The 16,262-nt window shown below is 30.0% G+C and overlaps 1 protein-coding gene across 1 annotated transcript; it reads left to right on the top strand.

Moving 5' to 3' along the window:
* Nucleotides 1-207: 207 nt before the first annotated feature.
* Nucleotides 208-881, top strand: LOC122855037. The gene is made up of 2 exons (XM_044156153.1): nt 208-392; nt 473-881. Exons 1-2 carry the CDS (start codon nt 306-308, stop codon nt 710-712), a joined length of 327 nt encoding a protein of 108 aa, XP_044012088.1. The 5' UTR covers nt 208-305; the 3' UTR covers nt 713-881.
* The last annotated feature ends 15,381 nt before the right edge of the window (nt 882-16,262 follow it).

Raw genomic sequence — 16,262 nt, forward strand, 5'->3', positions numbered from 1 at the left:
AAAAAACATCAAAAAAACTTCTACTAACGTTCCCCTTTATTCAATCGAAGGCTATATTGATAAGTGGAGTAATTTAAAAAGTAATCAAGGGCAAGAACTTGTAAATTTGGATTTTAATATATGGTATCCAGCAGCTGTTGAATTCAATGAACATAATTTCGATAATTTGTTAAAAATTTTAAAAATGATTTGTGCTAAAAAGAAAAATTAAGAAGTGGAATGAAGAAATTAATAATGCTGAAATATTAATTGAAAGTTCAGACAATATTGATGTTGTCCTTGCTGCAAAGCTTCGTTTACTACCGATGTTAGTTTCTCCACGAGGAAGAACATCGTCAACATCAAAAACATCAGTTGAAAAATGTGAAACTAGTATAATACTTCTAGTCAAGGTAAAAAATTTTTATAATATATTTATGAATTTAAAAAATAAGAATTGATTAATGAGTATTTATAATTTTAAATAAAATAGGATTTTGCAGAAATTGATGATGCATATAAAGAACGAGCAGCTGAGCTCAAAAAATTAAACAAACCATTGTCAGCAATGTTAATTATCGTGGGAGAAAATTGGAAAAACATAAATGGAGTTCACATTTGTATCAACCATGTTCGCTGGCAAATAAAGAATTTAATTGCTGCTTTTGACACCTTGTTTAAAACATTTTATGTTTTGGAAACATTATTCCCAAAAGAAAGCTCAGTCTTGTAGGGAATAGTACCAAAATATATATTTATAAAATGGAATCACCGACAGTAGATCCCGGAGCTGCTGGCATACTTGTCGATATAAAAAGAATTTCCCACAAAAATTTTATTAATGAACAACAGTTACAAGAAAGACAAGTAAATATTATTATTCATTCTGATGATGACGATAATGATGATGATAACGATAATGATAATGACGATAATGATGATGAAAATGAAAATGAAAATTTATCAGAATCAGAATCAAACAATAAAAATAAAGAAGAATTGAAAAAAGATAAAAATGAAGAAGAATTGAAAAAAGATAAAAATAAAAATGAAGAAGAATTGAAAACAGATAAAAATAAAAATGAGGAAGAATTGAAAACAAATAAAAATAAAAAATCCAAAGAATTGAATATTGTTCCAAAAAAAAAAATGAAAGTGATAAAGTAAAAATGTTGAGCTAATTTCTTCTTTTTATTTAATAAAACACTCATGATTTTTCTCTTTCGATAAATATACGAGTTCAAAGACTCATAAAATAAATTTTTTTATTTAGTTTGTAAAATTAAAAAAATTCCTTCAGCTTTATTTTCATCATAACCTTCTGGATAATTACTTTATTTGCTATTTAAAAATTTAAATCATAAGTAAAACAGAATTTCAAACAAATTGAAAGTTATTAATAGTAATTGTTTGTAAGTCAGATTTTATAATAAGATCATTTTAGTATTCTCAATATAATTAAAAAGAACAAAAAAATAATCAATTTCCGATGTTCAATTATATGTAGGTACGTAGTTCAATAAAAAAAAAATGTTTTTTTTGTCAAATTTGAGTATATTATCACAGTTTTATTATTATTGAATGATTAAAGTTATATTAAATAATAAAAGTACTGAAAGTAATTAAAATTAAATTTCACTTATTAATAATATTTCATACGAAATTATTAATATTTTTATCATTAACATTCAATACATATTTTTGATTGAAAATGTATCAGTTTAAAAATTATTTGTTTTGTTATTATTTATTATTCAATATGAAATAACACAAAAAAAATAATTCAATAACTCTATAGGATACAGATAATTTTATACTTTTACTTAAAATAATAAATAAAAATACAGAGTAATAATAATAAAATAATAAAATAATAAAAATAAAAAAATTAAATATTTTGTGTTACTTTTTTTAATTTGAATGCAGTATAAATAATGCTTACTATGACATTTTAATTTTAAATTAATATTGGAAAGCAATGAAATAAATTTTTTTTCATTTTTTTTCAATAAATTGAAATCCAAAACAGAAGCATGATAATTATGATTCGATATATTTAGATTTAAGTTTGAGCCTTGGTTGTATTAAAATTCAATTTAACAATTTTCCTTTGAAACATTTAAATATATAAATAAATCATGTTGGTTAAAATTTGAGAGGTTTGGATCTTAACTCAATGCTTTTTAGTGAGAGATAAAAATTTTACAATTTTTTTTTAAAACATTGAAATCTTTAATACAATCTTTGTAGCTAAAAATTAAGACATTTTAATTTCAGCTTAATATTGAAAAGTAATTAAATAAAATTTCCTTCTTTTTTTTCAATAAATTGAAATCCAAAACAGAAGCATAATAATTATGATTTGATATATTTAGATTTAAGTTTGAGCCTTGGTTGTATTAAAATTTAATTTAACAATTTTCCTTTGAAACATTTAAATATATAAATAAATCACGTTGGTTAAAATTTGAGAGGTTTGGATCTCAACTCAATACTTCAGAGTATAATATAAAAATTTTAATATTTTTGTTTTAACTATATAATTATTGAATGGAAGCATATCCGTTAAAATGTGAGATATTTTGATCTCACATCAAAACTTGAGAGTGATAATGTGAAACCTCTTTCAATAATTTTTTCAACGTTTAAATATTAAGTCGACACATAATTCTTATTCTTTAAGATATATAAATTTCATCGTAATAAATAAATGTTAAAAAAAAAATCAGCATTGCTTTATTTGACCACATTAAAAGGACAAGTTAAAACATTTGCGTTACTTTTCAAGACCTTTCAATTCTAACATGATGCTTGAAAGTATCACATAAAAATCTTTCTGTTTTAGTTTAGTATAGTTAATGATTGGACAACAATAATTTTTACTCACCTGAAAACAAAATTATTCTTTTGGCAACACTCAGTCGTATTTATCAAGTTCTTTTCTTTATCATATTGAAACGTTGTTATTTTTAACTAACGCGGACAGTTATCTCGAATCGAAATGCTTTTTTTTCAAGTCAATACAAATGTATTTTGAGTCAACGATTATTTTTTCCGAGAGGTTTAAGTTTCAAGTTGGGATATTATCTTCTCCAAGCAGACAACATATTTTTACAGTGCCGGAAAAATTCATAGCCAATGTTAGGATTTAGGAATGGAAAAATTTGTAGGAATAATCAATTGTCACAGTTTTTTATTTAAGTTCCAATTCACTGATAATATTATTTATTTGTTATAAATTTCTTTAAAAGAATAGAAATTATTTTATTCATACTTTTATCAATTAAAAATGATTAATATATTTTATGACAAATTCGTAAAATTTTGTTAAATATTTAATTCGAATTAGATAGATTTTAAATTTAATTAGATGTTGATCGGATAAAAGTTATCACGAGAGTGACGCTTCTTAAAATTTACAATAAAAATATTCCCATAAAATTAATTCTAAAGTAGGGATGAAAAGTGGTGCCTTATCTTAAACTAATCAAATTAAATGGTTCCCATAGTAGTCAGCATTATTCTATTCATTTAAACATTCAAAAAATAATAATTTAATAATTTCAACGGATGTAGTATCTCGCGTTGCAGAGGTGACTTTGAAAACTGCTTACAAAAAATAAAAATATAATATTTTGTAAAATTGCAGAATGTAAATTTTATTTTATGTAAAAAAAAATATTTTAAAATAAAAAAGAAAATTTTTATTGCTTGTTCGGCATTTTACCTTCGTTGAATTTATTAAACTATTATTTTTTATTGATCATTAATTGTGAATATACCAAGACGTAACAATAAGTATTTATAAAGGTGAGAAAATGGGACTAACTAAAATTATTTCGACTATCATCCCTGAAAATTTTCACAACAAGTGTCAGTTGTGTTTTTCGGGTGTACTCAGTCACATCTTCAATAATAAAATGAAAATGAAACGCGTTCTTGAAGTCAACGGAATCGACTATGTATGTAATGAAAAAAGGTGGAAGATATCAGTGAAAAAAAATGGGTGCATGAAATATATAATCATCTACAGCTATTGAGTGAGCTTAAAATTTTACAGTGCCCAGTGTCTGGGTGTCAGGGTTTTTTAAAAGCGTCAAGATAGGAAACTTGATGATTTCATTCGAGATAAATTACTTGGCAATCCTACCGATATTAAAGAGATAAAAGACTATATAGAATTAGAACTACAGTTTGAAAATATTAAACAATGAGTTCAAGATAAATACGTTCAAAGAAGTGAACAAACTATAATACCTAAAAAAAGCGTTATAAAGCGTTGTAAATTCGAAACTCCTAACGATGACGGTAAAATATTAAGAGGTAAATAAATCTTCAATGATACTTTTTTTAACAAATAAATTTTTAATAATACTTTTTTTTAAACAAATAACTTTTTGATACTTTTTTCTAACAAATAAATATTCAATAGATAAAATAAATTTTTAATACTTTTTTAACAAATAAATTTTCAATAAAAAAAATAAATTTTTAATTCTTTTTTTTTTAACAAATAAATTTTTAATAAATAAATAGATTTGAGTGTGGAGGGCTCTGTAGTTGAAAATTTTTTACGGGTAGATGTTACACTAGCCAATAATGGCATGGCTAATACAGACGAAGTGTTTGAAACAGTGGCGGACATGTTCGCAATTGAGCACGATGTGTTAGTAAAAATACTTTAAATTCACTTTGGGGTTAGATATATCTACCAAGGATTCACATCACGAAAATTTAAGTGTATTATTATTATCACAAAATTTATTTCATGGGGAAAAATTTTATAGAGAAATTTCTTTGAATACAAATTATATTGTTGTTTTCAAAAATCCTCGTGACGAAGCTCAAACTTCTCATCTTGCTAGACAAATATCACCATTGAATACAAAATTTATTCAAGAAGCTCATTTAGATGCTACATCAGTGCCAAATGGTTACTTATTAATTGATTTGAATCAGTCAACACCTGAAAACATTCGTATTCAGACATGTATTTTTCCTAGTGACCCTGTAAATTATGTGTATGTGCCAAAACAAGTGCGTGATATAAATAATAGTGATCTATCTTTAAATTTACCAGTTTTACATTTATAATGTCTGACACCACACCAAAGCGTGCCTGCGAGAATACCATTTGATCGGAAAAATACACTATTATTAACATCACTTTTTTATGCTAATCCGACGTCGAGCAATACTTCAACATAATGATTCTAAATTTATTCATTGTATATGTGAAATCATTTTGAACTATTTGAAAGGGGTTATACCAATAAAAGATGAAAAAAAAGGAAGCTAAAAAAATATAAGAAAATTTTAAGACGATTAATTCCAAAAATAAGTTGGGCGGCTAAAAAAAAATTATCATAAAGCATTGTATTGGTATTTTAGCCTTATCAATTACGCCTATAATAAATCTTTTATTCAAAAATTCAGCATAAAAATATGGAGCATAAACATAAGATGGCCCTCGTGCATCACGATTCTACCAATAAACTCAAGTCGCTTGAAAATGAAAATCATGTATTAACAAGTATCCAAACACCCGGGCATCCAACATCACGTCTTGATAAAGTACTTACGAAATTTCGAATTATTCTAAAAATGATGCAGAAAAATGGAGTAAATATCGCAAGCTGTTTAGGTGATTTTTATCTTTTAATAGTGTAGATGACAGACCACATACGAAATTAACATATAAAGATATCGATGATAGTACACAGGATTTATCATACCCTGTCGAGAATATAATAAAAAGTGTTCCTCCGCGATATCAACAAAAAGCTAAGGCAATAATTGATCATATTAACACTGTGGATATAGATAAGCGTTTCAAATGGGATAAATCTGGTCACATAAGTACAAACAACAATAAAATACCCAATACAAATATTGTAGATTTATTGAATGATGCTTTACGTTACCGTAAAAGCCATAATGCTGTTGGTTAAAAAGAATTTGCAAAGTTTCTCCGTGGTATAAATACTCCACGTAATTTTGTAGGTAATGACAATTTCTGGAAGTCACCTATCATTTCAGAAGATGATGGAGATGAAGAAGAGACATTATTGTTTTCAACACCATTAGCAGACCGTCCAAATCACAGAATTAGTAAAAGACTTGGTCCGCAATTTCCGGATGGTGAGAAACCAACCACTAGTGGTGAACCTGAAGTATAATGGCGAAGACTAAGTCCCGAAAAGAAAAAGTCAAAAAAGACCTCATAAGTACTAATAAGGAAAATATGAAAAATAATACACGCATTGCAAATATTTATTATGATTTATCAAATCCTGTTGCTTATACTGGTGCACGTAATATTGTAGCAAAATATCCAGATTTAAGTGATAAAATAGAAGAGTATTTGAATTCACAAGACGCGTATACACTACACAAGCCCGTCAAACGTAAATTTCCTCGTTTACATTATAATGTATCAGGCATCGAATCTGTCTGTATATTCAAAAAGTGTAATGGCCGTATGCCTGTTTTTTTACAGACCAATTCTGGTAGCGAGTTTAAAAACAAAATTAACGAAAAGATGTTAGGAGATGCTAATATTTATTTTCGAGTGGCAAGAAATCCTGACATCAAAGCATCAATTGTAAAACGCGTAATAAGTACAATAAAAAAACGTATTTGGCGTTATTTTACACATAAAAAAAGCTGCTGCAGTGACGATAAATAATTTAGAAATCGTTAGAAAAAATATAGAAAGTCGTTATGATGATTAAAAAATAGTTGATCGATTTAAATATAAAGTAAATGACCGTCTGCGCATCAGTACTCCGAAAGGCGATTTCCAGAAAGGGTGAACCCCTTCATGATTTCAGGAAATATTTAAAATAACGAAAGCTACATCACGCCAAGGCAAACCGATTTATGATTTAGCAGATGTACCTGGTGAAATTATTGATGGTATGTTTTATGAGGTTGAATCGTCTCCAGTTAACAAAAACATTGGAGAAAGTGTATTTAAAAATGAAAAAAATTCTAGAAACACCTGGTAAAGGCAAGCGAAAAGATTGGCCATCGAAATTTGATAGCTAGATTCCTGCAAGTAATCTACAATGAATAATGACAGAAATTTTTACCTTACACTTGTTAGTAACAAAAGTACTGAATTTTATCCAAATAATAATGCATCAGAATTTAGTATACAACTACCACGCGCAATCGATTTGAAGGGTGAGTGGGTTGTGATAGTCTTATTGGTCTCTGTGATATTAATATACCTATCGGTTTTTTACATATCTATCCTCAAGAAGGTTGTATTAGTGTTGATGTAACACAGGCTGCTGGTATTACGATATTTTTACCTCGTGGTGTATTTTAAAATACTGAAGTAATAATTGATGCCTTGAATGGAGATAAAATACTCAATTAACATTCCAAATTCAAATTTAATCCTCAAACACGTTTTACCAGTATAAAAAAAATTTGTGGAGAAACCTGTGCTTTACATTCAATAACATTAACAAAAGAATTGGCAGATATTCTAGGCTTTAATTACATAGAGTGTGGATTATTATTTTCCAAAAAAATCGTTATACGTGTTAGTGAAAAACCAGCCAGTTTGTTAGGAGCATTGCCAAACTTATTGTATGTTTATTGTAATATTTGTTCACCATATATTATAAGTGATAAAAATAAACAAGTCTTAAAAATTGTACCTTTTAATAGTAATGAATATAAGTATGGTGGGAATTATAATGTAAATTTCAAACCTTATTATTTACCAGTAATTTAACAGTCTTTTCAAACAATATCATGTATTATAAATGATTTTAATGATCACTTAGTTTCATTTAGGGGTGACCCTTTGACTCTGACGGTTCATTTTCAAAAAATTGATTAATTATGTCAATGTATTCAAAGTATTATGATAATCAAGTCGGTGGTGGGGTAACAGCCCATTAACGTAAATACATTAATGCGAGGACACGGTGTTGGTGGTTTTCTCAAGGGATTGTATAGAACAGTATATCCTATATGACGAAGAGTAGCTAGACCCGTTGAGGAAGAGCTATGGCAGACTGGAGTTAGTGTATTGGATGATATACTGACCCATAAATCTGATTTAAAAAAATCGTTGAAGACACGAATAAAAGAATCTAGTCATTGACTTAAGGTGGTGGTAGCAGCAGTCATAAGAAAAAACGACGTCGAAAAAATATTCGAAAAGGCTCGGGTATGAATAAGCAAAAGAGTGTGATAAAGAAAAACGTAATCAGAAAGGTAGTGGTTGCCCACGCGTCAAGAAGCAAAAATCTCGTTTTAGAGTCCAGAAAGGTGGTGGTAAAAAAAAGAGGAAAAATATGAAGAAAAATAATAAAAGAAAAAGATCAATAAAAAAGGAAAATAAACGTAACGTGTATGATATTTTTTCTTAAATAACCATGTCTTTTTTACATAATAATTCTTGTGAGTAGACAAAGTCGGAGCTTGACTTATTCACAATATCCCCAACGCAAACAACGATCAAAGATTCTACATGGGCTTATTACAATCCTATCAGTAAAATGAGTGAAGATTCACAAATCGAGTTTCATGTGCCAGGAACAAGTGAGGAATGCATAGACTTACCACATACACTGTTAAAAATTCGTTCTCGAATTGTAGATAAAAATGGGGCAGCAGCACCGGCAACTGACGCAGTAGGTCCAGTCAATTTAACCCTGCACAGTCTCTTTTTCAAAAAGTTGATGTATTATTCAATCGAAAATTAGTATCAGCTTCGAATAGACATATCCCTACAGAGCATACATCGAAACAATACTTAATTATGGATTTGATGCAACAAATAGTCATCTCTAACTAGCATTATGGTATCCTGACACCTCTGGGCGTATAAATGCAGATAGTGTTGCTGCAACAGATGCAAAAAATGAAGGCTTACTTGCCCGATGTGTTTATACGAATGATGGACAACAATTTGAGATGATTGGTCATCTACACGTTGATGCATTTAATCAGGAAGAATTTTTATTGAATGGGATTAAAATGAAAATTAATCTCACACGGTTAAAACGAGAATTTTGTTTAATGGATGCCTCAAAAGACAAGGATTATAAAATACAAATATTAGAAGCGTCATTGATTGTACGTCGAGTGAAGCTCAATTCTTTTATTATGATTGCTCATGCAAAAGCCCTAGCGAAAACGATGGCTAAATATCCACTTACTATGATTATATTATTGAAATAGACTCCAGCCGTCCAGTTATAAAGGATTATAGTAATTAAGTATAAAGAAGAGTGAAAATTGAAATATATATTAGTCTAACGAGCGCAAGATAGCATGATTCATCTCATGGACACTCAACAGCTAGCTCGAGCATTACCGTATACAGATATTTCTGTTCAAGGAATTTATCTTGTCGACAAATTACCTTTCGTCTGGCGGAAGCCGTGTGCAATAATTGCAAATACAGACAATCATAATCAACCAGGATCTCATTGGGTCGCATTATTTATCGATCATTTTGGCTATGGAATATACTTCGATAGTTTTGGACAAAGACCTACCACCCCCGCTTCAGCTATGTCCTTAAAAGAAAGACTGTCTTTTACGAGTATAATAATAAAAGGCTTCAAGATTTTTCGTCTAATGTGTGTGATTGCTATTGCATTGTTGCTCTACATTGGTTTTCCAATGGCGAAAATCTTGCGAATTTCCAATGGTTGTTTGAAGACGATACTAAACTCAACGACAATACTATAATGACAATGTATAAAAAACTGATTCAAAAAAAAAAATATATTTAAAAATAAGCGTTTTCATTTTCTCCGAGATAGTGGTGCAGCTGTACAACATTCTTATTGTAAATTCTGTTGAATAAAGAAATAAATGAAATAAATAAAATTGTTTTTTGTTTGAATTATTCCTTTTCCTTAATTTTTGAAAAATATATATAGAGAAAATTTTAGAATATATGTTTAGTTTAAAAAAATGGCTTCATTAACAAGCATGGTGATGGCAGAACAGATCGAAAAACGTACTTGGTTTGAACGTGGTGAAAGATTGTTGTATCGTGTAGAATCCAATCGACGTGAAAGTTTTGAAACATGGGCATTAGCTCATCTTTTAGATATTTTCGAATTGGCTTCTTCTGGATTTTATTATACAAAAGTTGTATGTTGTTTTGAATGTGGGGTTAAAATTAACGATTGAACTTCGGGTGATAATCCTTGGCTTGAACATCATCGAAACAAACCAAGTTGTAGATTTGTACGGCGAATACCATGTGGAAATGTCCCTGTAGGCATCCACCCTGACACCGTCGCTGTACCTACTTACTACCCTTATCGAAAAATATTTCTCCTGTAATTTCACTGTCATTCCGTTATTCATATTAATCAGCTGCTGTCTCAAGACTTGAACATCGAGAATTTTTAAGTCTTTTTGTTTATGTACCACCACCGTACCCTGATCCGCAGCCTGAGGTTGATGTTAAAACTGCCAAGGTTCGACAATACTTGACTTATAACTTACGCCTGAAATCATATGGATATTGGCCTAAGCACATGAGCCAGACAAAAGAAAAGCTAGATGAGTCAGGGTTTTTCTACACTGGTACTGGTGACTACATCCAGTGTTATCACTGTGGTAATGGGAGAAAAGACTGGCTCCCGAATGAAGATCCATGGGAAAAACATGCACGTTATTTGAAAGAATGTTATTTTGTACGTGTTATCAAAAGACAAGAATTCATTGATCATTTTAAAATACTTCAAACCGATGATTAACCATCAGACGATGAGGAAGAAGCAGAAAAATTGAAAATCAAATCGAACTCGATAGTAATTATGAAAAATATATCACCGGATTACCTCAGTATAGATTAAGATATTGAATCTAGATGTAAAATTTGTTTAGAAAAAAATTTGGGTATATTATTTTTACCATGTAGACATTTTGTTTCTTGCGGAAATTGTTCAACTGATTCAAGAAAATAAGTTAAATGTCGAGCGAATATTGAGAAAGTTGTACGACCAATTATTCCATTAATATAAAAATAGAAATAATTTTTTAAACATATACAAATTGTCTTGTAAATTATTTTACCTATTCATATACCCATGCTGTAAATTAATTGACTCAGTCAATCACAGGCCGTGATCTAGTCAATAACATGCCGCTTACAGTATTTTTGATTTTTTCTATAGTTGTGAAGATATTTGAATCGAGAATACAAACACCGGGCTTGTATTATTATTATATCGAGAACATGCGTCCAACGAGTAATAGTCTACAACTTACAACGAATATGGATGTTGACGATCTTTTCAATTTTTTACCAAATATTTCACCTTTGCGTTACTTTGATGCTAATTTGGGTGGAGGTGGTAATATTACTAAAGAAGACCCAGGATTGGCTGGTCTACATAAAATATGTCATAAGTATGGAGCAGATAAAATTGTAAAAAATAATTGTGACTTTGTATCATGGCGACTTTCTTTTTTGGAACAACGAAAAAAAATCGCAATGCATACAGAACAAATTAATTCATTATTTCATAAAGACGGTATAAAAACAAAACGTAATGAACCCATCTACCCTATCGTGGGTGCAATATCAAGCTCATTATTTGGAATTCTGAATAGAGACGATGCCAAGATGATTGATGAAGAAATCAATAAAATAAAACGTGATAAGAAAAAAACGATTTCTGTTTTGAATAATACAACCCATTCATTACAAACAGAGCTACATACAGTGCAGACTCGATTAAAAAACAACGATGGACTCATCAATTATTTTGGGGCACAAATGGAGTAATTTAGTGTAGGCTGGAAAAGCAAGGATATACTTTTATGGAAAGTTCTCTTTGAAACTATGGTGAACCTCGGGCGTATCTGGCTTCGGAATATAGAACTGAGTTATGAGGAATATATTAATCCATTAGAACTCGTAATTCAAATCGACTACTTTGCTAGACTTGGATTAATCCGCCCCGAATAATGTCTAGTAAGAAAATTGAAGATTCTTTGCGTCTTTTTTTTTACAAAATAATAATAATCAGTATGTACTACCATTATCAATAAATGATGCAGGTATTGATGGTCTGAGGAAAATTGCAATAATATCTCTTGCCTACCGTGAGAGACGAATTTTACTGAGTATTATGATACTTCTACTGTCACAAAAAATTTATTCAATATATAAAATCCATCCAGCACCGATAAAACAACATACTTTCCAATCACATATTGCTGCATAGATTAAACTTAGAAGTTATTTGATTCTTATAGCCCAAGATAAAAGTGAATACAGTACCGACGTTAATATCCAGGCATGTCAGTTTTTCCAGGCGTACCAACATCTTTTTGCACTCACTCTTTTTCTTTACAAGATACAAGAAGTACAAATTCATGTGAAATTAATATATTAATGACAAACAAACAAGATAATATGTTAGATTGTGATATTCAATTTTATGAAAATCTTCAACCACATTTCATTCAATTATACAATAAAAAACGGTTATATAGCATGGTTGAAAAAACCGAGTTACGAGTTATTTGTGGTGATGATGTGAAAACCCACAAACTAAATTAAACAGGCATAATATCTGTCAATAGTGGGTGTAGAGCTCGTATCGACTCTGTGATATTAGTCGGGGTTCCTGGGATATCCTAAAATAATGATAAAGTCCTCCATCCCTATATTGGTGGATATGAATTTTTAAATTTAGTTGAAAGTATAAATGAAACTAATAAAACAGCGATTGAAAAAATGATTGTCAACTCAAGTCCGGTACGTCTTAAAGAAATTGTAAAGGCATCAAATGCGGTGAAATTTACTGTGTGTAAAAAAGAAAGAATTCACGATACACACCTATACATTTTACCGGGTCAAATACTATTAGGACCTGTTATTGTGTACCATATTTCCAAAAAACCAACATTCAATTATTTTTACACAATAAAGAAAAAAATTAAAAAATTCAACGATATAATGGTTGGAAATGATCCTGGATCCCAAGATAGACTGAGCAACACAAGCATCTACTAAAATCTGTAAGCTCTCCCCCTCTTATTATAAGAAAAGTATAAAAGCATTTTTAAAAAAGTTTATCCCATCGGTTATTCAACATGGCTAAATACGACAGTGTTCTCGTTCTACCATATACAACTTCCCTTAATAAATCTAATACAAAATCATTGTGTGTGGGTCTTCAGTGGACAAGTGAAGAGTTTTTCAAATCTACAATACAAATTATAGCCAGTGATACTAACAGAAGTATTTTTTTGGATAACGAAACGCAATGGATACCGTCGACGAAAATTCAAACTCAAGGTATTCTTCTTGAACAAAGGAATGTCCGTTTATTATTTATAAAAAAAACTTTGAGGACATTATTTTCTCTCGGAACATGGGTAGCAGCTTGTCAAAAAATATTGGCTCATTATCCTGCAGAAGTTTACTCAGATGCTATTATACGATATCTACGAAAAAACTTTGAAGGTGTACGTATTTATAAAGAAACTCTTCAGCATTATCTACAGATGACGGTTGGGAACTACTTATTTGTGGAATTATAGAAATCCACTGAAGACGAAACAATACTTGAACCGGGTTTTATGGACACATGTTCGCTCTTATTGTAGAATGATATTTTAGTCAAGAATTTTGATCAACTTGACTTTGACTTTATTTATCCTGCCACTCCACCAAACAGTTTGAATCTTGTAGAGTATCGTGGACCAACCCCTTCTCATTATGTGGACCATATGGACAACGACGCTAAATAAAAAAATTATTTCAAATACTGAATGAATGAAGGAATGAATGATTTGTGTTTAAAAAAATAAATAAATAAATAAAAAAATAATAATAATGATAAATTCCTTGTATTTAAAAATGATTTGACTTGACTCTTTTCCCCACCTCTAAAATAATAATAAGAATTTTGAATCTGTCTGTGTTTTCGATAAACTACTTCAGTCTTTATTTGGGCGTCATGGATATCGCTATTGCTGTTCTTGGTTTTGTAGAAAAAGATTTGACTTTTTCACCAAAAGAAACTGCTGTGTTTGGTATAAATGAAAAAATAGCTGGTTATTAACGCCACTTTGCTATGGCCGTTATGAAAACCTGAAGCGTTCTCGTAAACTGAAAATAAATTGGTTCGATGGTGAGTCTGAGGAAACACAAGTCATCAAAGTTTTGAAGACCATCGCATCAAAAAGCAGACTTATTTTGAGTTCTGGCAATGAATCCTTTGAATATCTCGAGAAAGTACTATGCGAAAGAGATGTAGCTAAAGATAGATTTTGGCCTCAATTTATCGAACAGTTACCGCCGTCAACAACCTGTATTCACCATGGGCTACAAAAAGAAATAGGGTGCGCACTCGAAGTTGTGCGTCAAATAAAAAAGTAGATGAAGAATGAATATGAATTTATTAAACAAAAAAATTATGCTGAAGTTGTTGCTATACCAAAACATTCACACTATTCACACCATAAAACTATACTAAAAAACTCAACCGAAAACTCTATACTAAAAAAAACTTTACACCTGTACGATTTTCTTATTCTATTCCTATACTATCCTACGCCTGCCTATGCTCTATATGTACCGTTGTACCATGACGTCACCCATGCATTTTTATTTTCATACGCGCCCTTACGATCTCATGCAACCTATACTATATACACACAAATACCTCTAACTCACACACATACCTCCACTCGCACCCTTGCTATATACCCCTATGCATCCTAGACGGACCCATGCACCCTGTACTATAGGCCCATGCACTAGGCCCATGCATCCCGGCACAAAACACACAAGGGGGGAAAGGGGGAAACCACATTCCACAAAATCGCCCAGGAGAGCCACCTTCTACTCCTGTCATAATACTAATGTTGTCTTCGTCAGTTTTCTTTGAGCAAGTCCGAGAATTCAGAGTGTTTCCCGATACTCTTCTCGCATTAATTTACGTTGCTTGCGTTTTTCACGTTTTTCTTGATTAATTAGATAATCTAAAAATTAAAATCTTAACGTGACCTAATGTTGCCGCGATACGATACGTTACGATAATTCAGGCATTATCGTATCGTATCGTCAATGTCGTGACTACCCTGGTAGAAATAATCTCTCCGAATTTTCTCCAGATTTCTCCGGATTTCTACGGATTTCTCCGGATTTTCTCCTGACTTTCTCCGGATCGTCTCCGGATTTCTCCAGATTTTCTACGCAATTGAGACTTCCGGAGATATTATTCCGGAGTTTTTTCGGGTTTTCTCCGGATTTTCTCCGGATTTTTTCAGAAAAAATTTCTTTTTTATTTTCTGTATGTAAACTCTTATTTCTACTTTTTCTTATTAATTTTTCCATTTTTTTGTGTTTGTTATTTTAAGTCAAAATTCCGGAAAAAATCCGGAGATATTATAGAAATAGTCTGGAGATTACTCCGTAAATATCTCCGGAAGTCTCAATTACGTAGAAAATCCGGAGAGATCCGCAGAAATCCGGGGAAATCCGGAGAAATCCGGAGAAAATCCGGAGAAATCCAGAGAAATCCGGAGAAAATCCGGAGAGATTATTTCTACCAGGGTATCGTCAAAATTATCGTCGATATTATCGGCGATAATATGGACGACATACCCAGCGATATTCTTGTTAATATTATGAAATCGTCGTGAATATGACGATATTTTTATAATTATTACGAGATTATCGTAAATATGACAATAATTTGATATTATATTTTATAAAAATTAATTAATTATAATATTATATTTTCATTTAATATTATTATTGTTATTTTGTCGTCATATTACTGAAATTTATTTTGCTGAACATAACTATCAATAAATTTTTAAAAAATAAATAAATATAAATGTTATCGTCAAAATTTTTCATTTGATTCAATCTGTTTGGATTGAGTCAAGTACAAAACAGAGTTTTTTGTTTACTTTTAAATAAATAAAAATATAAACATAATTTGATATAGCTCAAGTTAATGTAAACTAGTAGACAACACACACTCTTGAGAAAAAAATAAAATCAGTGACATATAATACCTTTAATTATTATCTTTAAGATTAAATACTTAATTTTTAATAAATAACTGAATATAAACACTAAAAAATTATTATATAGTCATTTAAAGTATGGGTCTAATAATATTTATCAAAATTCTAGTCAGTATTGCTTTAAAGCATAAATATAAACAAAAAATCCTCTTAAATTTTATATTTTTCATTGAATTTTTTGAAAAAAATTTTTTTTTCTACGATATTATCGAATTATTGTAATTATCGTGAGA

This window comes from Aphidius gifuensis, linkage group LG4 (assembly GCF_014905175.1).
Source record: "Aphidius gifuensis isolate YNYX2018 linkage group LG4, ASM1490517v1, whole genome shotgun sequence".
Lineage (NCBI taxonomy): Eukaryota > Metazoa > Arthropoda > Insecta > Hymenoptera > Braconidae > Aphidius > Aphidius gifuensis.

Excerpts from the sequence above, each read along its gene's own strand:
- LOC122855037 (XM_044156153.1), top strand. The coding sequence starts at position 306 with ATGTTAGTTTCTCCACGAGGAAGAACATCGTCAACATCAAAAACATCA. Across the intron at positions 393-472 it reads GTATAATACTTCTAGTCAAG|GATTTTGCAGAAATTGATGA; the intron begins GTAAAAAATTTT and ends TAAATAAAATAG.